At 36.1% G+C, this 22,273-nt stretch overlaps 2 protein-coding genes across 2 annotated transcripts in view; one reads left to right on the forward strand and one right to left on the reverse strand.

Annotated features, from left to right (window-relative positions):
- ANGPTL1 (angiopoietin like 1) overlaps positions 1-12,220 on the forward strand; it is a 16,490-nt gene extending 4,270 nt beyond the window's left edge. The window contains exons 2-5 of the mRNA XM_006754513.2: positions 698-1,543; positions 8,873-9,066; positions 9,881-10,151; positions 11,721-12,220. Coding sequence (XP_006754576.1) covers positions 724-1,543; positions 8,873-9,066; positions 9,881-10,151; positions 11,721-11,908 — 1,473 coding nt within the window. The 5' untranslated portion in view covers positions 698-723 and the 3' untranslated portion in view covers positions 11,909-12,220. The remainder of the gene's footprint in view (positions 1-697; positions 1,544-8,872; positions 9,067-9,880; positions 10,152-11,720) is intronic.
- RALGPS2 (Ral GEF with PH domain and SH3 binding motif 2) overlaps positions 1-22,273 on the reverse strand; it is a 78,023-nt gene that overhangs the window by 28,566 nt on the left and 27,184 nt on the right. Inside the window, exon 7 of the mRNA XM_006754533.2 lies at positions 21,418-21,544. Coding sequence (XP_006754596.1) covers positions 21,418-21,544 — 127 coding nt within the window. The remainder of the gene's footprint in view (positions 1-21,417; positions 21,545-22,273) is intronic.

Genomic DNA, 22,273 nt, shown 5'->3' on the forward strand with positions numbered 1-22,273 from the left:
AGGACCTGTTAGGAGAATGAACCTGCTGAAATATATATAAGCTTAGAGCATATATAATATTATGGTTGAGAAACACGATACCCACAATAATGACTATACGCATGCTATCATTCTTAAACTTGTCCCCAATCCCAAAAGGACATCCTATAAAACAACAACAGCAACAACAATGACGACAACAACAAAACGATGCTAAAACTTTCCCATTTTAGATTTACCTAAAAATGTTTATTGAATTTGATAGTTTATAAAGTTATTTAACCCGAGGGCTAATTTAATTGAAACTGCACAGTATAAAAATATAAAACATCAACTAGTAGTCAGTCACCTAGTAACTTTAACACTAGTTAGGGAACAATGTTTTAATTAATGCCTTACAAATATTGTGTGCCATTTTAAGTTTTCAGGTAGTAAGTGAGCTTTTTAAAAGTCAGAAAAGTCTCTGATTAGGTGCCTCTGCCCAGAGTGGGCAATCACTGAGCTGGGAAGAAAAAGCAGGAAGGTGGCACTTGGAAAGGTAGTCTCTGAAACCTAATTTTTAAACATATGCGAAGGTACTATAATACTGAACTTAAGAAATTAATACCTTTAATTCTGGTCCAATTTATTATTAGAAATTCTTTTTTACATCATTGACTTTAAAAGTAGATTACTATTTATTTCTTTTACTTCTTCCCTTCATTGGCTTGTTTTTTAGAAGGCGTTACACAAGCTCATTTCAAAATGAAGGCTTTTATCTGGACCCTAATTGTGCTCCTCTTCCTACTAACGGGCACCGAACACTGTAGAGGAGAGTTCAAAATAAAAAAAATAACCCAGAGGAGATATCCTCGTGCCACAGACAGTAAAGAGGAGGTAAAGAAATGTGCGTACACGTTCCTGGTACCTGAACAGAAAATAACGGGGCCGATTTGTGTCAATACCAAAGGGCAAGATGCAGGCACCATTAAAGACATGATCACCAGGATGGACCTGGAGAACCTGAAGGACGTGCTGTCCAAGCAGAAGCGGGAGATAGACGTCCTGCAGCTGGTGGTGGATGTGGATGGAAACATTGTGAACGAGGTCAAGCTGCTGAGAAAAGAGAGCCGGAACATGAATTCGCGAGTTACCCAACTCTACATGCAGCTACTACACGAGATTATTCGGAAGAGGGATAACTCACTTGAACTTTCCCAGTTGGAAAATAAAATCCTCAACGTCACTACAGAAATGTTGAGGATGGCAACAAGGTACAGGGAGCTAGAAGTGAAATATGCTTCCTTGACTGACCTTGTCAATAATCAGTCTGTGATGATCACTTTGTTGGAAGAACAGTGCTTGCGGATCTTTTCCCGACAAGAACCCCATGTGTCTCCTCCTCTTGTCCAGGTAGTGCCGCGACACATTCCTAGCAGTCATCAGTACACTCCTGGGCTACTGGCAGGTAATGAGATACAGAGGGATCCAGGTGATCCCAGAGATTTAATGCCGCCACCTGATGTGCCGACTTCTCCCACCAAAAGCCCTTTCAAGATACCACCAGTAACTTTCATCAATGAAGGTGAGTTACCACTTACTGTTAAAAATGGAAGTAAGGGGTTAATATGTTTTATAGTTGAGGAAACAATACTCATTTTGGTGAAGTAATTATACATAATATTAAATTTCTATTTTTATTTTCTATTAAGAATTGAAAAATAGATCTCTCAGCTCTAAGACTATAAATAAGTATAAGTTTTCACTACAAAAAACCCCCCAAACTCCAAACCTAGAATTCATCCTAAGATCTCTACTTCTCTTCCTTAATTTCATTCTTTCCTTCATTCAGTATCAGTCACTGATCTAGGTGCAAAAATAAACCATTCATCTTTGTTTCAGTTTAGTAAGCTCATTGCTAACTCATTTGTATTCAGAGTCAGAACTCCAGTTTTGATCCAAACTACTGATGGGAGTCTAGAGGATAGGAACTTCCTCAATTACTAACTGTGTGGCCTTGGGCGAGTTGGGGAGTCAGAGAATTGCTCCATGCCTCCGTTTCTTCATCTTTAAAATGGACATAACAACAGTGCCTGGAACTCAGATGTTATAATAGCCTGTCAACTGGCCTCCATAACTCCATTTTATCTTTCCATGAAAATATATTCTACATTGCCAAAAAATTTGTCTTTTTTAACCACCACTTTGATCACATCACACTTTTGCTTATATGTTCCCCGATTGCAAACTGAAAAAGTCCAATTTGTTTAGTCGGGTAAGACTAATATCCTCAAAAGATCCATCCTACTTCTTTAGCTTTCCTTCTGTTGATTTCCTTTACAAAAACCGCCCGCTTCAATAAAATGGATCAAGTCACTGTCTTCATACTATTCAAATCATAAGGCCCAGACTAAAAAAGGGAAAATAAAATAATAAAAGTAGCTACTCCTCCTTGAAGCCCCTGTTGACTCCCATAGGCTTGAAGTAATTGCCTCCCTCCATGAATGTCTCTTCTCTTTGTAACACATTTCCCATTAGCTCTTGCATTATCAGTTATCTTCACATGTACACACAGGACCTATACACATCTAAAAAGATGCCTTCCTACTATAAGCTCCTTCCCGATCAATGGGTATTATGTCTCATTTGCAGATGCTAAATAGATGCTGACTGACTTGATATTACATTCTTATACAGCTTCTTGAAGTTGTGTCATTTCAAAAACCTTCAAGAAAATACTTTATGCAATTCTATATACTGGATTCATTCAGTAACAATAGGCTAGAGTACCATTAAACTGTGTAAGTGCTGATCATTATTACTATCTCCACCACCTTTGTTTTCCAAAGGAACAATATGTAAAAAATGATCCACTGAATATAGAAAGAAAAATATTTATTTTATATATTCTTATATATTCTTTTAAAAATGTATATATTTTTGTAAGCTCTTAATGTACACAAAATCAGCTGTACATATGATTTATGAATAAACATAATTGAAGTGTGTGGATTTTAATAAACTGGTGGGTGCATAGTTATGTACACATGGAGACAACTGTCATGGAGCATTTTCTGTGGGTGCTAAATGTTAAGTGGATGGCATCACCAATTCTAGAAGAAATGAATACTCACATATTCATATGCTGACACACTAAACATGCTTATCTGAAATGAGATATCAGTTCTAGGTTTTATTATACAGTGAGCTGTAGTGCAAGAAAAATCTAGTATTACAGAATTAAATTCCATGCTAGGGATTCAGCATATCAAAAGTCCCATTAAACAGACTTTTGCTTTAATGAAACAGTGATATATATCCCTACTAAACCAATACTTAATGTAAAAATTAAGAACAGGCATAACTTTTTTCTATTATTTGTTGTTATAAGCAAACATTTTTAGTTATTTTATTCTATAAATGTCGGTCTCTGAAATCCAAGGACCTATTAATTACACTATAAGAATGTTCAATAGTACACTAATGAATATATAAGAAAAGTGCACAGGATTAAGAAAATGTGTTTTCTTTGTTATTGACCTTGGGTAAGTCACTTTGCCTGTCTCTGTTTACTCATTGGTATAATGAGCATTGGTTGGACTGGTTGATTCTAACACCCTTTCTAGTTCTAATATTCTGTGATTCTTATCAACTATAACTTACTACAAGAAACTAGTTATTTTCTTTTCTTAATAATGTGCTAAACTCTCATAATATCCTATGCCAGTCTGGAAAATATGTCTAAGCTGTTTGGGTACTTGCACAAAGAATGCAAAGATGAGGGGCTATTGCTGTACTGACATATGCTTCGAACACCAAGAAGCTCAGATTACTGGTGTCTACATGTAGGTTGTACATTATCATTCTAAAGTCTAAATACATCATTTTATGTATTATTTAAAATGTGTCTTTGCCAGTCACAAAAAGTCAAATTTTATTTTTGTAATTTTATTTTTTTGAGGTATTTAGAAAAGTCAAATTCATAAGGACAAAAGGAAGAATGGTGGTTGCCAGGGGCTGGGTGAGGGAGGGAATGGGGAGCTGTAGAATGGGGTGTAGAATTTCAGTTTGCAAGCTGAAGAGAGTCTGGAGATTGCTTGCACAATAATGAGAATGTACTAATGCCACTGAACTGCACGCTTACGAGTGGCTAAGTTGGTAAATGTCATGTTATCTATAGCTTACCATTATTTTTTTAAAAAGGTGTTTGAATGACAGTTTTATATTTTCTTTTAAATTGGTCTTTAAAAATTGACAAACTTATGAACTTACAGCAAGTAATGGCATAATTTTTTTAGTTCAACATAAATTGTCTCCAGGAACATAACCTTCCCTCTACCTTAAAAACAAAATGTTTGGGAATGACTATACACTGGCAAATTGCCATCAATAAAACTCTTAGCTGTTAATGATATTCAGTGGCTGCACTTTAGGTCAGTCTTTTATAGAAGAAAACATCACTTTTTCACAAATGGTAGCATTATAAAAAATAAGTTTATTCCTTATAGGTAAAGGGAGTTGGGAGTTTCTCAACAGTGTGTTAGAGCATAGACCTAAAAGTCAAGAACCCTGGATTCGGGCAAGGCTTTTCTAAGAACTGGCTGCCTCTTTTGTAAAAGATATTGTTGTGATGATTAAATGAAGTGAATATGCGAAAAAAATGATTTGTGTGTGGTCTGACCATCACTGATTATTAACTTTTGTGTGTGCACTTCTCCGTATGTGCTTTGCCATGACATGTAAAAGGATATAAAAGGTGAGCTTAAGAAAGTTAAACTTGAAAAAAATAATTAGAAACTAAAAATATGCTGTTAAGTACATAATAAACTAATTTTCAATGATTTAAAATGTTTCTTATTCATAAATTTTAAAGATGCAATTGGTTTTAGTGGAATACTTATATTAACAGTTAAAACAAAAAAACTAAAGAAGTCTGGTAAATAAGCAAAGGACCCATCCTACATAATAAAAGGCTAATTTGCAAATCGACTGAACAGTGGAACAACCAGTCACTATGACATGCACTGACCACCAGGGGGCAGATGCTCAACACAAAAGCTGCCCCCTCGTGATCAGTGCACTCCCACAGGGGGAGCGCCACTCAGCCAGAAACCGGGCTCATGGCTGGTGAACACAGCGGCGGTGGCAGGAGCCTCTCCCGCTTCTGCAGCAGCACTAAGGATGTCTGACTGCTGGCTTAGGCCTGCTATCCCCGGGGAGCACACCTAAGCTGTCAGTTGGACATCCCCTGAGGGCTCCCGAACTGTGAGAGGGCACAGGCTGGGCTGAGGGAACCCTGTTAGCCCTGTACAAACTTTAATCATCAAAAAAACTGAGGAGGAGGAGACTGGTCCTTCAAATTCCATGTACAGAATTCCAGTTTCTTGCCTAGAGAAGAATCAAGTTGTGTGTCATGGGAGATGAAGAATATCACAATTTTATTCAATACAAGAAATGGGTTAATAAAATTCCTATTTTAAAACAAAGGTACTTCTATACCCATTGAACCACTATGAACAAATTCCTAAATCATGTCAATTAATTTCTTTTTTTTTAAAATGTATTTTATTAATTTTTTTACAGAGAGGAAGGGAGAGAGATAGAGAGTTAGAAACATCGATGAGAGAGAAACATCGATCAGCTGCCTCCTGCACATCTCCCACTGGGGAGGTGCCCGCAACCCAGGTACATGCCCTTGACCAGAATCGAACCTAGGACCCTTCAGTCCGCAGGCCGACGCTCTATCCACTGAGCCAAACCGGTTTCGGCTAATTTCTGATAATATTCAAATGAACAAGTTATACTTGATCTCTCAAAAAGAAAACTGGTCCTTCTACTAGTCATTTAAGAATTCCCACTCTGTTCTGTTTTTTACAGTACAGAGAAAGTAGTAAAATATGTATTATAAGAATAATTTACAACCTATACTCCAATGCATGCAGAGTAAATATTTACAAAGATGATATTCATGAACTAAACAATACAAAGGAAACCAAGCAAATTTCGGAAATGAGAAAGGTATGTGTATTGCAACAAAAACACTTCATGCAGACAGTAATCACACCACTAACAGGTTTTAAGACAAGAAACTCTGACCACTCTGAGTGACAACCTAGAAACCCTGGCTAACTTTGGAAATAACCATGCTGACTACTTCTAAACTGAAAGAACCCGTTTCAGCTCCAGTGTCCACCTCACGGGCTCTCAGTGGCACCCTCAGTCACTCCCACTAGAGGCACGCCAAACCCGGAACTCCTCTGTGACATGGAGCCCTCCCCTCTCCGCCTCAGCACATGACTCATGTGTGGCCTTGATCAGACTCCCTACCTCCGCCAGCCTAACTACTAATCCATCTTTGAAACTCAGCTCTGATATAGGAAGACTCTGATCTCTTCCCTAAAAATCTGGGTTAGCTATTTCTTAGTTAGTGCTCCCATGTGCATAACTGTGCACAACCTGGATGTATAACTCAATCAAAGCACTTGCTACGCTGTAGCGAATTCTCTTTTTACTTGCCACTTCCCCACTTTCCCACTACACTCTGACTGTTTCTTTCTTTTTATAAAAAAAACTATACTTTATTGATTTTTTACAGAGAGGAAGTGAGAGGGTTAGAGAGTTAGGAACATTGATGAGAGAGAAACATTGATCAGCTGCCTTCTGCACACCTCCTACTGGGGATGTGCCCTCTATGGCTATTTCTTTACTGTTTGAGCCAAAACAGTTTCTAGCCTATAGCAGAAGCAGCAAAGACATTTCTGGAAAAATTAATGCAGAACTGAGGAAACCACTGTGGCATTTTTTCATTTAATTCAACAAATATTTGAGTGCCTAAGTGGGTTTAAACTGCTGATACACAACCAAAAGATACAGTTCTTGCCCATGGGAACTTCCATGAATATATAAATGAATATGTTACCATGTATTACACAAAATAATCTAAGAATGGACTTGGAAATCATACTTCACTTTTCCTTCCATTTCATTCCCACATATGAAATTTAAATTATCTAAATTTCATCCTATCTGAAATACAACTTCTCTACCTTTCTCTGACTTGACTACAATGCATGTTTCTGTAATGTGAAGCAGCTCATGTGTGACTAGCAAAAGGGAGACTAGCCCTGGCCAGGTTGGCTCAGTGGATAGAGTGTCAGCCTGCAGAATGAAGGGTCCCAGGTTCAATTCTGGCCAAGGGCACGTGCCTGAGTTGCGGCCTTGGTCCCCAGTGGGGGGGCGTGCAGGAGGCAGCCGATCAATGATTCTCTCCCATCATTGATGTTTCTCTCTTTCTCTCTCATTCTCCCTTCCTCTCTGAAATCAATCAATAAATACATTTTTTAAAAAAATAAAAAAGAGGGAGAATAATATCAGTAAAACAAAGGGGTCATTTTGGTTCATATGGGATTTTCCCAAGCATTTCATCAGTTTTATGCCATAAGTTAACTGCAACTGATGACAAAGTATGCTAACAGCTAACACTGGCTGTTATTTTCAGTGCATGATTTTGCAGAACATGGATTTTTCAGAAATACAATATTTTGCTACAACAGAAATTTCTACTGCTACAGCAGAAATGACTGTGTGTTCATCTTTGAACAGCCACATTAAACCTATAAATTAAATAAGCATATATTTATTAAATTATTAAATACTTATATTATTAAATAAGCTATTACTATGTGTCAAGGTTAGAAAGGAGAAAAGGAGAGAACTAACAGTTACTGATAATGACTACTTTAAGTGTTGCATCAAAAGGCTCTAATAGCCCTGGTAGTTTGTCTCAGTGGTTAGATCCAAAAATGTGGGTATCACAAGTTCATGAGTCAGACATTCTACAAATGATTTTCCAAAATGCTTTGTCATTTGAAAAGACATGAAGGACTTATTAGTGAGTTAAAAAATGAGAGATTCCATAAAACTCTGAAATATAACAACAGGTCAGAGCATGGGCTCTGGGATTAGAAAGAAACAGTTTTAAGTCCAGGGTTTACTACCTTATTTGATACGGGACCTTAGTCTATAGGAAACTGTCTCATCTATAGAACATCTGTAAACTATCACAGGGTCATTGTGTAGATTAAATTTAAAAATTACTATTACTCATAAAATCGATACAACTCTTTAGAAAGGCACACTGCCAACATTCCTGAAATGTATTCTCACGGACTATTTGCTGCATAGGGGGAAAAGTTAGAAGATTTTATAAGTTTGGGAAACTATGGTTTATTTCAGGGCTTTTCAGTATTTAAGATGTGAATGTACAGTGTGAGTTTCCAAAAGGCTAATGGAACATTCAACAATTCTAAAACTCATCATGGCATGCTGTTTTTTAGTATTTCAATGAACTAGTGTATTCCATTGAAATCAAATTTTAAAAACAGTAAACTGGGCACTATGGAGAACTGTAAAAGTTTCACACTCTCCTAATCCAGTAGATCAATCCCACAACACTTTTATAAGAAAACATGAAAAAATGAAACCTAAGAAAACACTTTGTGAAATGTTATTTCTAACAGCAAAAAACAGATAAAACCTCAATGTCCAATGTCAGCGGAATAAATAATATGTCAGCATCATAAGTACCTAAATGCAGTCTATGGAAATGCTTGTTAAAATAAAAAGACAGAATCCAACTTTCTATATGTGTTATGATGATAACAGTATAAAAACGTGTGTATATGTACAAAGCCTTGCAAGAATAGTGGAAAATGACACAAGTTAATGTTCTGGAGAGTGGGGCTTGTGCTAATCCTTTTACTTAGTTTTTAACTTTTATAACATTGTGTACACAATAGACAAAAAGTGGTTTTTGTAAAGAAAGATACAAAGGTAAGGCTCCTGATTAAAAACTACTTTAATATGGCTGTTTTCTTATTAAGTTTCCAGCCAATCAATAATATTTCAATTACAGGACCATTCAAAGATTGCCAGCAAGCAAAAGAGGCTGGCTACTCAGTCAGTGGAATTTATATGATTAAACCCGAAAACAGCAATGGACCACTGCAGTTATGGTGTGAGAACAGTTTGGACCCTGGGGGTTGGACTGTTATTCAGAAGAGGACGGATGGCTCTGTCAACTTCTTCAGGAACTGGGACAATTATAAGGTAAGTCAGTGAATCAGACAAGAGGACAGTAGCCATTCCATAAATTAGACACACAGGTAAAAAAATAACTATCCATGTTTTTCGTTAGTGACATTTGTCAAAAAAGATGATTCTCATCTCTAGTTTCAAAGTAAAAATTAAAACATAAAAAGGAAACTGAAGATGCATTTTAAAATGACCCCTTTCTATCTGGATGACTCATACATATATGTAAGTGGTTCTTTGCAAAGACTTCTAATTCCATTTTAGGAGAAGGGACAGTTATTTTTTTCAAACATTAATCTACAATTTTTCAAAGGGGAAACTTTGGAGGTTGCTATTTTATCTTCTTATACTTACTTATAATAGAGCTAAAGAAGATTATTTGTTCTAAGAGATACTATCACTTTTATAGAATGATCATAATGTTAGATATTCTTTTGTTTGACTATGGTGGGGACAGTATATACTTTTAGGAAAAAATTAGCTCTTTGTATAATGAGAGCTATCAGGAACGCTTTTCAAGGATCTGGGTAGTTTATTAGTTAATGTTTCTAGCAGCTGTGAGTCATTTTTATTCTCTTTTGCCTTCGTCTAATTTGTAGGGTTTGAAACTAGCTGTGCAAATAAATACTACTGACAAATTAAGAGAAAGCAAAACAAAACTAAGTGACTATGTGGGGGCTCATAAACATTGGGTGACCTACTAAAATGGAATTTCACATTACCACTTAAATGGCCAATATCATTATGCTCAAACGTTTAAAACGTATCTATTAAAACATGTACTATCACTACAGTTATTTATGTACTCATGCTCTTTCTTAATGAACAGAAAGGGTTTGGAAACATTGACGGAGAATATTGGCTTGGATTGGAAAATATTTACATGCTTAGCAACCAAGATAACTACAAGTTGCTGATTGAATTAGAAGACTGGAGTGATAAAAAAGTCTATGCAGAATATAGCAGCTTTCGCCTGGAGCCTGAAAGTGAATTCTATAGACTGCGCCTGGGGACTTACCAGGGAAATGCAGGGGACTCTATGATGTGGCACAATGGTAAACAATTCACCACACTGGACAGAGATAAAGATATGTATGCAGGTGGGTAGGAAAAAAGCTGATGTGCATTCTTTGTAGAATCACCACTTTCTGTGCATGAAATAGAACCTGTTAGTAAAGTGTACACCACTAAAAATCTTTCTAGAAAGGTCATTTTGGACTTAGTCAAAAGGAATATAATCTGGAAAGGAACAGCTTTACAATTTCTTCTATAAGGCAGCGATTTTCAACCTTTATCATCTCATGGCACACATAAATGAATTATTAAAATTCTATGGCACACCAAAAAACATACATTTTGCTGATCAGGCAAAAAATAGGGATAATTTTGATTTATTCACACCGAACAGCTATTGTTGTATTGGCTGCTGTCATTTTGTTATTTGACAATCTAAGGGAAAAGAGATCAGTGCCCCTGACTAAAGAATCAGGTACTGCATTTTTAAAAATTCTTGCAGCAACCGGTTGAATAGCACTGCTATAAAGAAATCTCAATGCAAGACCTCTGTGAAGAAGGTTCTGTTGGTCTAAGTTGGAGGGATGGGAAATGGAAAACAAAACAAAAAGGCATTCATCTTGAAATAAAATTGTCAACTGCCTAAAATTCGTAACAGACACTAACTGGATACCTCCCATGTGCCAGGCTGGTGCTGAGGATACAGCAGTGAATAAAGTTCCTGCCCTTTGGAGCTTACGAGGGAGACAAATGACTTGTCAGATGGTGACAAGTCCTCTAAGAAAAATGAAACTCAGAAAGGGAAAAGAAAGTAATGGGAAGCAGGGGATGGGGTAGGTGCTCTTTTCTGTGAGGTGGCCAAGGAAGGTTATTGTGAGAAGTTATTTCTGAATAATGAACTGTAGGGAATGAAGGAAGAAGCCACTTGGGTATATGGGGAAAGGCATTTCTTAGCAAAGGAGAACAGCAAACAATTGCGACATGTAAAAAAGGAACAAAAATGAGCTTTATTCAGGGGGGAAATTAATATTCTTCTCAAAATCAGTTAGGCCACCCACATAAGATAATTTTTAATTTAATTTTCATATATTTTTTGCCTCCTTAACCCAGGTTTGGGGGGGAGATATCACCTCCCAAAATTGATCTATAGCCTGGAAAACAGCCTTTTTTTTTTCACATAGGCAAAAGAGGAAAAAAGGATGAGTGAAATAACTATAACATATGCATTTTTTATAGAAACCCATTTAACTGACAGTCATACTATTTTATATTATTTTTGAGAATTCAATTTCCCCCAAATTTTACTCTCTTTAGCAACTTCCTATCTTCCCTTCCAATCTCTCTCTTATATGCAAACAATACTTGCATTTTATTTACCCTGCTACTTGGAAAATTAAATCACTTAACAACAACAACAACAAAACAAATCCTAAGCAAGCAAAGGGCAAGATAAGAAAGTTCCAGTGACCTTGCATGTACTTCATATTTAAGCAACAGTAACAGAATAAATGAAGAAACCAAATTATGAGGATAAAGGCTAATGGAAATCAGTAAGGAAAATGTACTGTTCCACAGAGAGAGTTAGGTTTTGGGTGGTGTGCAGAGCACCACACTTGGAAGAAACTTACTCTGATAACTCTGTTTTTCCCTCAAAGGAAACTGTGCGCACTTTCATAAAGGAGGCTGGTGGTACAACGCCTGTGCTCATTCTAACCTGAACGGAGTGTGGTATCGAGGAGGCCACTACAGAAGCAAGTACCAAGATGGAATCTTTTGGGCCGAATACCGAGGCGGGTCATACTCCTTGAGAGCAGTTCAAATGATGATCAAGCCTATTGACTAAAGGGAGACAGTCTACAACTTAAATAGAACTCTGTATTTTTCAGTCCCTGAAAATGTAAATTTTATACATATAGTATTTTACACAATCCATTTCTACAGATATAGTTTTTTAAACAAATTTTTCCGTACCTATAAAAGAGAATTTATGAGTATGGTTTCATTTTCCCTCAATATACAGCAGAATATGATTAGTTTCCATAATCTTAGTTACTTTAAAAATTACAATGATAAATATGGGCAAAGCTTGTTTTTTACAATGTAAATATTTGCCACAAAGTAAAACAAACTTCAGCTTTATTTTAAACCAAAATTGAATACAGTTTGACATCCTTAACAATTTATTTAAAAACTTTATGAGATTTTTCTTACTTCCAATGAAAAGATATTTTTAAAGATTTCAGTCAAGTCATACATTTTATTTATAAAAAATAGACAGGAGCCCTGACCAGTCTGGCTCAGTGGATACAGCGTCGGCCTGCGGACTCAAGGGTCCCAGATTCGATTCTGGTCAGGGGCATGTATCTTGGTTGTGGGCACATCCCTAGTGGGGGGTGTGCAGGAGGCAGCTGATCGGTGTTTCTCTCTCATCGATGTTTCTAACTCTCTATCCCTCTCCCTTCCTCTCTGTGAAAAATCAATAAAATATATTTTTAAAAATAGACAGGAAATTAGAGAAAACTCTAGTTTTGCCAATAAAAAATACATTTTGCATTAAATAAAAGCTATTTCAAATGGAATCTGTGCCTTTCACATGAAATAATTAAATCTAAATTTGTAACAATATTATTTTATGCCAACTTCCCAAAAGAATTAAGTGACCCATAGTATTAAAATATATTATTTTTAAAACAAAAAAATAAATGTAGACAATATTTAAATGGTCAATTTACAGAAACAGAAATATACAAATACTTTTTTTTGTATTATCTTCATATGATTTGCTGGACAAAATCTCCTGAAGTGCATTTTATATTGTTATATTAGTAAGATACTAATATTATACAAATGCAGAATATTTAATGAGCCAATGGTCTAACAGAGATCTAAATTATAACTCTAAGCTTATTTATAAACTAGAGGCCCAGTGCACAAATTTCATCCATGGGTAGGGTCCCTATGCCTGGCCGGCGATCAGGGCCAATCTGTGGGGCAGCTGGCGGGGTGATTGGGGGGCCCCTGCTGGCATCTGCCGTGGCTGGCCTCTGGTGCTGCCCGCTGGCCGGCCCCACCCCCCAATCACCGCCAGTTGCCTCCCTCTCAGGGGCATCATAGCAACCAGCCGTTCGGTTGATTTGCATATTAGGCTTTTATTATATAGGATACTTTCCCTCTCTAACTTACTGATCCTTACTATTTGGAAAAATCCTGCTATTCAAATCAGAAAGCTTGGACAGCTTTGCAACATTACTGCATACTTACAGGTAAGACTAAAACAACTGTAAGAACTTTAGGTGTTCCCCCAATACGGAGATTCTGAGATTCAACTGCTTCAGAGCAGAATCCACAGGGGTTTGGATAGTCCAAATCATTAATTCCATTTTATAATGTGTATGTCTTTAACTCATCTTTGCAACAACTTTATCACCAATCTTCTGAAACAACTACCTTCCAAAAACATGTCCATGGCTTAGAGCTGACCTTCCCTTAATTCATTTGTGAACTACTAAGCAACATTTTAGAGAAATCTCATCAGACTTCTGCTCAAACAAAAAGAAAATCCAATCAGAACTGAAGACTATCATTTATTTGAACAACTTAAGTCCACTAACACATGACCAATGTTTTTCCTCTGGCACATCTCAAAATAAAAGTTCTGGAGAGAAGGTAAGAGAACATTAAAACCTTTTTGGGGTATTATTCTTTATTTTACCTATTCCTCTTAGAATGGTTTTCAAGGCCCTCCCACCATCCCCAGAACTCCCCCCATCCCTGAAATATCTGCTATAAGATTTCTGGGAGGAATTAGATATCTAATTGTTATATCAAATGTTAGTTAAATAATACTTTACTAGGGTATTTCATTTTTTGACACAACTGTAGCATATCATGTGAACATCCAAAACTCAATCAAAGCAAGTCTTATAGGATTTTCACAGAAGAGGAATATTAGTAACACTAGAATGATGTGAAAGTCAACCAACAAACTAGAAAACTGGGCTGAATGTTAAACTGCCTTGGCTGCTGGGCCTTCTCCTCTCCTTCAGAGAGCTGACACAGCTCTGTTCCGGAGCGTCCGGAGAGCTAAGGACAACTTATGCGAGTGAGCTCCTTGAGAGGAGGGAACAAGAAGCAGTGTTATGTAAGGACTGAAGGTAGGTTCTAAAGCCCAAACTGCTTGCATTTGCCCAACTCTACCATCTACAAGCTGGGCTACCCTGGGCAATTTATATATCTTGCCTCAGTTTTCTTATCTATAAAATGGGGATAACAACAGTACCTTGCCTAGACCACATGATTAGTGTGAAAATCAAATGACGTAATACATGTGGCAAAACATTTAAAATAATGCCTGACACAGTATGGACTCAGTGGACTGTAGCTATCATCAGGTTACCACTCATCTATGTACTTTCTGTAATACTTATTATGGTGCCTTGCACAGAGTAAGTGATCAATACATGTGTTAAGAGAAATAATATCCAAGTTTTCAGGCACAAAATTACACTGGCCTATGATCTTCATTATAACCTAATAGAACTATGTCAGCTATTATGGCAGATAGGAAAAAGACTGAACCATAAAAAAATAAAAATAAAAATTAAGGCAAGAATAGCCATAGTAGGAATTTCAGCCTCTTGGGGATCTTTTGTTGTTGTTTTTTTTAAATTCTCATCCAAGGGTACGTTTTTCATTGACTCTAGAGAGAAAAAAAGGGAGAGGAACAGAGACAGAGAAACACTGACTGGTTGCCTTCTGTAATAAGCACAATGACTTGGGGATTGAACCTGCAACTCAGTAACATGCCTTTGATGGGAAATCGAACTCATGAACCTTCCATCCACGGTTGATGCTCTAACCACTGAGATGTACAGGCGAGGGCCTAACGAAGATCTTATGAGAGAGTCGAACAGGTTGCCTATGTGGCAGGAAAGGCCTAGTAGCTAGCTACTTCGCAGGTTACCTGGAATAAAAACGTGGTTGCCTTACCTTCAATAAGACTGAGCTATAACTTTGGAACTGGCTTACCGAAAGACTCTTTATGTCAGTTACTCTTAATAAATGAAATGGAGCTTATCCTAGAAAGGATTTAGACTCCGCCATTCTCAGTGAGAGGCCATCAATGCCTAGGAAACTTGGCATCTGTGAAGTCGACTTTTAAAACTTGAGATTTTGGATAATGCCAATATTAGACACCACCTTGAAATTTAGTTAATATCTATAAATAAACATATCCTTAGGTTTCAAGCCTGGTAGAGTATAAAGACCAAATTTTCGGTCTAATGTTCACTTGAGAGTTATCATATGAGAATGCTAATTCTTCTAGCATTATTGTTCTTAGGTCTCCTCCTGGTAATAATATAAAAAGCCTGTAAGAACTTCTGCAATCATGAAAATGTTTTAAATTATTTGTAAATGTAATATAATACTATTTTTATATACTTAATAGTAAGTTAAAGATTATTACACCTTAACACGTTTTAGTCTTTTATTTTAGGGTCTATGAAAGATAACCAAGTAAGAAAGCATTGCTTCCACTTATAATGCCACAATCCCACCCTCTACCTCCAAAAAAGCCATCTAAAAATAAGCTCACTTTTCAATTTTATCAGTGGGGTTAACAGTTATTATGTTGTAGTTCTATAGATAATTATAAGGAAGATTAAAGATTAACTAAAAGTTTCAATCTACATACAGCTGCCAAAATATTGATATAATTTCATATTGTTTTTCTTGAACTATAAATGAATTACTTAAAATGCATATCTTTATAAGTCAATTTAACCTCCCTTATCTAAGTTTCTCCACTTGTAAAATATGAATAATATCTCTTACCTTATAAATTGTTAAGAACTAATTTATGTAAGTACACAGCATCAGGCATATAGTATTAAATACTGAATGTTAATTATTAAGATTTTTATTATTTCCCGATTGCTGTGTCTCAGTGGTTGAGAATCAATCTATGAACCAGGAGGTCATGGTTCGATTCCCAGTCAGGGCACATGCCGGTGTTGTGGGCTCAATCCTCAGGAGGGAGTGTGTAGGAGGCAGCCGATCAATGATTCTCTCTCAATACTGATGTTTCTATATCTCTCTCCCCCTCTCCTTTACGCTATGAAATCAATAAAGATATCTTAAAGAAAAAGATTTTTATTAATCTCCAATTTTTTGCTTAAAAAAATTACAAATTATTGAAACATCAACAGTTGGAAGCACCACTGGCAAAGCTGCTGGAACTTGGGAATCACATTATATTTATGACTGAGATGCAGTACTGTATAGTTGCTATGCATTATTATTTTTTTTAAAGAGATAGGCTCTTAAAGAAAAATATGAACACGGGAAAGAAATTAATGCAACCCCACCTCCAGCCTTTTTATATCATAAGCTAATGAGTGATCTAAAATAAACTTCAGAAATTATGTATACCATTAAAGAATGTTAGAGGAATTTTAAATATATAAAAAGAATAAGAGATCAACCAAAGGACTTGTATGCATGCCTATAAGTCTAACCAATGGATACAGACAATAGGGGGGTGAGGACATGAGTGGGGGGCTGAGGGGGGGAAATGGGGGGATAAGGACACATGTAATAATTAATAAATAAATTAAAAAGAAAAAGAAAACTGGCAGGAAAACAAAACAAAACAAAAAGAATGAGGGTAAGAAAGGATATAAATGAGGTAATGGAAAATGGGGATGTAATTCTGGCCAAAGAAAAAGCTAGGCTAGCTGCCATTTGGTCATAGCTCATTCTCAGGATTCAAAAGAAAACGCCTGAGCACGCCTGACTGCTGTTCTAGAATACAATATGTAATCCACTGAGAATAAGGTAAAGCAATCCATGGTGTACATTACCTACAAACCACACCAAAGACAAGGAAAACGGAGTAACACTCTTGAAATACTGAATGCCAGTGACATTTTTTAACCATTAGGCATGTTTGAGATCAGTTCAGAGCCTTTGATACTTTCCACCAAGTACGATTCTACCACAGAGGAAGGAAAAAAAAAAACACACCTCAATACCCATAGAGCTGCAGAAAGCTTTGGACTTTGTTGAAATTATCTGCATAAAAATATGAATGCAAAGCTATTATTTTTGAAAATATTTGTACATTGGTTAATAGAAGTTTCTAAAACGAATGTAAACTAAAGAACCATATTTTACTGGGAGATCAAGATAGAAAGAAACTACTGAAAAATAAAAGGATCCGATAAAACCTGAAGTTCCTTAAGTTTAGGCATGCTTTAAACATTCCACTGGCTAAGATGAGGACACCTCAAACAAGGCCTGGCAATGGCATGTATGTACCACTTCCATGAAACAGGAGATAGGAGGGAAGATTCACAAGGCTGTAACAGCAACCTGAGCCATGGTATTAAAGAGCTGTGATGCTCCATAAAGGCAGGGATAAAGCCCATTTCATTCACTGCTATGTATCTAGCACCAAGCCAACTGCTAAGCAAATACTGGTTAGTCAGCTGATGCAACAAAAGAAAACTGGAGTGGGTAGGAGTTAATGTCTACAAAAATGCCACACAAATAAAATTATAGGACCAATGGGAAGAACCAGAAAAGAATCATTTAACTAATTAATACAACCAACAAATATTACTAAGTGCCTATTTTTGTTCTAGATGCCAAGGACAAAGCCTTGAACCAAGACAGAGAAAGGCTTACAGCCCTGGCGGGTTTGGCTCAGTGGACAGAGCATTGGCCTGCGAACTGAAGAGTCCCAGGTTTGATTCCAGTCAAGAGCATGTACCTCGGTTGCAGGCTCCTCCCTGGCTTGGGCCGGTGCGGGAGGGAACCAATTCATGTGTTTCTCTCACATCGATATTTCTGTCTTTCCCTCTCTCTAAAAATCAATGGAAAAATATCTTCGGGAGAGGATTAAAAAAGAAAAAAGAAGAATGGCTTACACATGGCTGAGGGGGACAGAGATTAATGCAAACATCATGATGAAAATAAAACGATGCTTTTCAGAGAACAGGGGATGGAGAGGGCACTGTATTACAGAGGGCTATTCTAAAAACAGCTTTTCTCTTCTCAAAAAAATAAAAGGGGGAGCTATTATGAAAATCTAACACAATAAATAAAAAACTAAGTGCATGTGGGAGGGGGAACTCTCCCTACAAGAGCAAGGAGTCATACCTAGATACACCAAAACAAGGTATCTGTGTCCCACAGAAGGGCAGAAGCTTAACAAAAACTGGGCTTCTACTTAATAGAAAGCAATATATAGAACGGCAACAATTTACTTATCGCCAGACTTTTAGAAATACAGGGTGGGGCAAAAGTAGGTTTATAGTTGTGAGTACGTAAAACTTGAATTTTATTATTGTATTATTATTTATTTATTATTGTATGATTTTCCATACAAACAACGTAAACCAACTTTTGACCCACCCTGTATGCTTTCTTTCCCAGAAAACATAAGCCAGTTGAGCTACTGCATTTTCCCAAAATTACGTAAAATAGAAATGAGGCTAGAAAATGCACATGAAAGATATCAGGTTTCACACAACTAAATTATTTTTGCACAATGTTCTGCTTTTCTTCCTCTCCAGCAAAGTAAAACTTCCTATGCCAAATTCTTCCATAAACCCCTTAAGACTGTTCTTCAATGACAAGAACAAATGAATGCTGTTAATGATTTTCAGATTTTAAGCAATAATTCTCATATAAAACAATTTTTTCCTTGAGATTTGCCAAACTATTCCTCTCCAAAAAAATTGTATCCTTGCTCTAAGAATTATTTACTGTATTGTCTGTCCAGGCTAATTTTTACTTTGAATGAGAACCAACAGAAGAGACAACTTTTCAAGGGATGATGAAAGCCAAAAAAACATTTTCTACTTTGTAGAATTGAATCCACATTGAATTATGGATAAATCTGGCAGTATCAAAGTAAAGAGTTTGTCAGCATATAAAACTCCACCTTCTTTTTTAAGTTTTATGGTCGGTTTTGATCATGATTTTTAGGGGCAAACACCATCCGTTTGGATCACATCTCTCATGTTAAGAAACATGCCATGAGTCTTTTACCTTCTCTCTAGGCCAGCCGTGGGCAAACTGCGGCCCGCGGGGCAGGATCCGGCCCATTTTAAATGAATAAAACTAAAAAAAAAAAAAGACCGTACCCTTTTATGTAATGATGTTTACTTTGAATTTATATTAGTTCACACAAACACTCCATCCATGCTTTTGTTCCGGCCCTCCGGTCCAATTTAAGAACCCATTGTGGCCCTCGAGTCAGAAAGTTTGCCCACCCCTGCTCTAGGCACTACAGATTCCTCTGGTTGATACAGCTTTGCAAATGAACCTTTGCAGACATAAGGAATAAAGGGCAGCACTATGCAAATTCAGTATGCTTGAAGAGGGACAGTTAAACAGAAACTACCAATTTCCATAATAAATGTTATCTTTCAAATGTCTTCAGAGTAAATTCTGTCCTATCGACCATATAGCATCTTGTAAATGTTGACATTTTTGGCAATTGTTTCTTATGAGGGGTAAAGGATTCTAAAATCAAGACAAGTTAAATTAAAAAATCATGACCCTAATTCATTTTAAATTAGAACAAAATATGAACAAAGTAAATATTACTAAGATATAAACTATTGTTAAATCTTCATTCTTCAGAACACTCTGGAACTGAAGATCAGGAATGGAAAAAGGAACCAGCTGTCTATGATGTAAATAAACCAGGTAGTCACGGCTGTATAAGTTGCAAATGCTTCACATTTCCTTAAGAAAAGCATGTGTGTTCTGATAGATAAAATATATTTAATTTCAAGGTCTGCTTTATAAAACAAAATCAACACTATATTAAAAAGATTTTCATGCTGGAAACAAGCTAAACTGAGTCACAAAAATTTATCTGACAAATGTTTCATTTTCCTTTCACAAGTCTACCAAAATATTTATGCCAAATGTTGTGCAATTACATCACAGCCTCAGATGCTTCACAAACTAATAAAAGGATGAATAATATATGAAGACTTCCAATATATAAAGTTATATAGATATTAAAATGTATATCCTCTAAGTACTTTGCCATTTCCCCCCTTTTGATTTCAAATTTTGGATAACCCTCAGAAAGAGGCATCTCATTTCAACAGAGAATATGAGAAGCAGATGAAGAGGAGAAATTCAGTACACCCCCAGGTTTCTAGTGTGGGGGAGCAATGTAAACAATGCCACACCATGATCACTGGTACATGAGGCTAGGAGATAAGATGGGGATCCGGTTTGGAGGAAGGGGAAAGATGATGAATTTACTCTGGACATGCTGACTTAGAGTTACTACAGGTATCTCATGCAATCAGTATCAGCGGCTGAATGAGTATCACTGCCTCTGGCTCTATTTTGTCTTCCATGTCACAGTATGTAAAGGCATCAAAGATGACACTGCAGCACCTCCTGAACACATAACAGGCTTTTCGATTTACTTTCAAAAACAGCTATCAAAAAATCGGTATGAGTAGTTACATAAAAGACAGAGTGGAGATGGGAGAAAAAGGGATATTAGCAAGAAAGAAATGTTTACCATTTCATTACTCTCTATATAGGATCAAACCAACTTATATTTTGCTAGACATATATTCTATAGAGCATTTTTTATATTTAAATTTACACACACATTTTTTTAAAGGACAGTTTGAAACTTTTTATTTAAACATCTAAAAAACATTCATATTTTGTTGAAAATAATCTTATAATGCTATTGTTTAAATAATTCTTGGAATTTATAAATACTGTAAAATATACAGTAAAGAGGTAAATCTTTAGTCAAGTGATATATCAAATACAGATTTATTTTGTCTTAGCACTAAAGCTAAATTCCCCCAGCCAAACAATTCATTTCATCCAGAAAAACAGTAACACCAACATTACTGAGACTACTTTTCAAAATACACCTTAAAATATCTGCCAACTGAATAAAACATGAACTTATGATATTAAAAGTAAATTCAATAAATCTCTTGGTCAATTTCTTTAGTTAATGCTAAATATTGTTACAGCATTAAAGTTCATTGCAAACTACTGATTTATTCTTTAAAAGCATTACAAAATAGCTAAAATATTTTCTTTTACCATACGGGTCTATTTTTAACAGAAAATGATAGCCTATGAAAAATCTTTAGGGCAAAGGCTAATTTAATATAAAAATACATTCCAGGTAATAACACATTCCTTTAGTCAATCTCTTCAGCCTAATAATCCCAAGTAATTTCTTTAAAGGTTACAAACACTTTTAAACTATCTTGAATTTTATATAAATACCGATTAAGCAGAGCAACAACCAGGCATAATGAACACACGGTGATGTCAACTCACCTAAATAGGGAATGCAGGGTGTCATCTTTAAGCTACTTATATAGTCTCTGAGTCTTTTGTAGTTATCTTCTTTACTCATTACATATTCTAATTTTTCAAAGGTAGTTTTGTCTTTTCGACTTAGTAACTAAAAAACAAACAGAAAAGCCTAAGTTATTTCCAAATCCCATTTTATTTTAGCAAAGACTTGAAGTTGTGCTGTATTTACTGTAAATTTAAATTTAATTTCAAAGTTATACATTCTTTAATTATATTTTGGTAATACATAAGTGACAAAAAAAGACATGTACATAAAATCATTAAGTTAGTAAATTATAATACATTATTTCCCATCTTTGCTATTTTAAATGGTTAAGCAATTTTTGTTGACAAGTTTTTCTTGACAAATTTAACTATGGCCACAATACTTGTAAACTGGTTTACATTTTTGGATTTTTGACATTTTTTCTTTTATCCCTTTGACCACTGGCTGTATCCACACAGTTGAATATCAACTGAAACTGTTTTAAGAGGCTTAAGGGTAGATTTGTTGTGTGTGCCCTTTGAAAAACATAAAGATAATCAAGGAGAATAAAAGAAAAGCAAGGTCAGTCGCCCAAATAATATCTACACTGCCCTGAATATCAGCAAAGAGCATCTCCAATATCTAACTCGATGCCACATCTCTGGACTCATCTCCCACATCAACCACTCCCTAGCTTACTCCACTGTCAACAATGACCACCCTGCTATTCTTTGAACATTACTGGGGCCTTTGTACTGGCTACTACCTCTGCTCGGAATTCTTTTCTCCCAGATATCCACATGAATGGCTCTCTCAATTCCTTCAGGGCTCTCCCCAACTCTCACTTATCAG

The sequence above is a fragment of the Myotis davidii genome, unplaced genomic scaffold (assembly GCF_000327345.1).
Source record: "Myotis davidii unplaced genomic scaffold, ASM32734v1 scaffold591, whole genome shotgun sequence".
Classification (NCBI taxonomy): Eukaryota; Metazoa; Chordata; class Mammalia; order Chiroptera; family Vespertilionidae; genus Myotis; species Myotis davidii.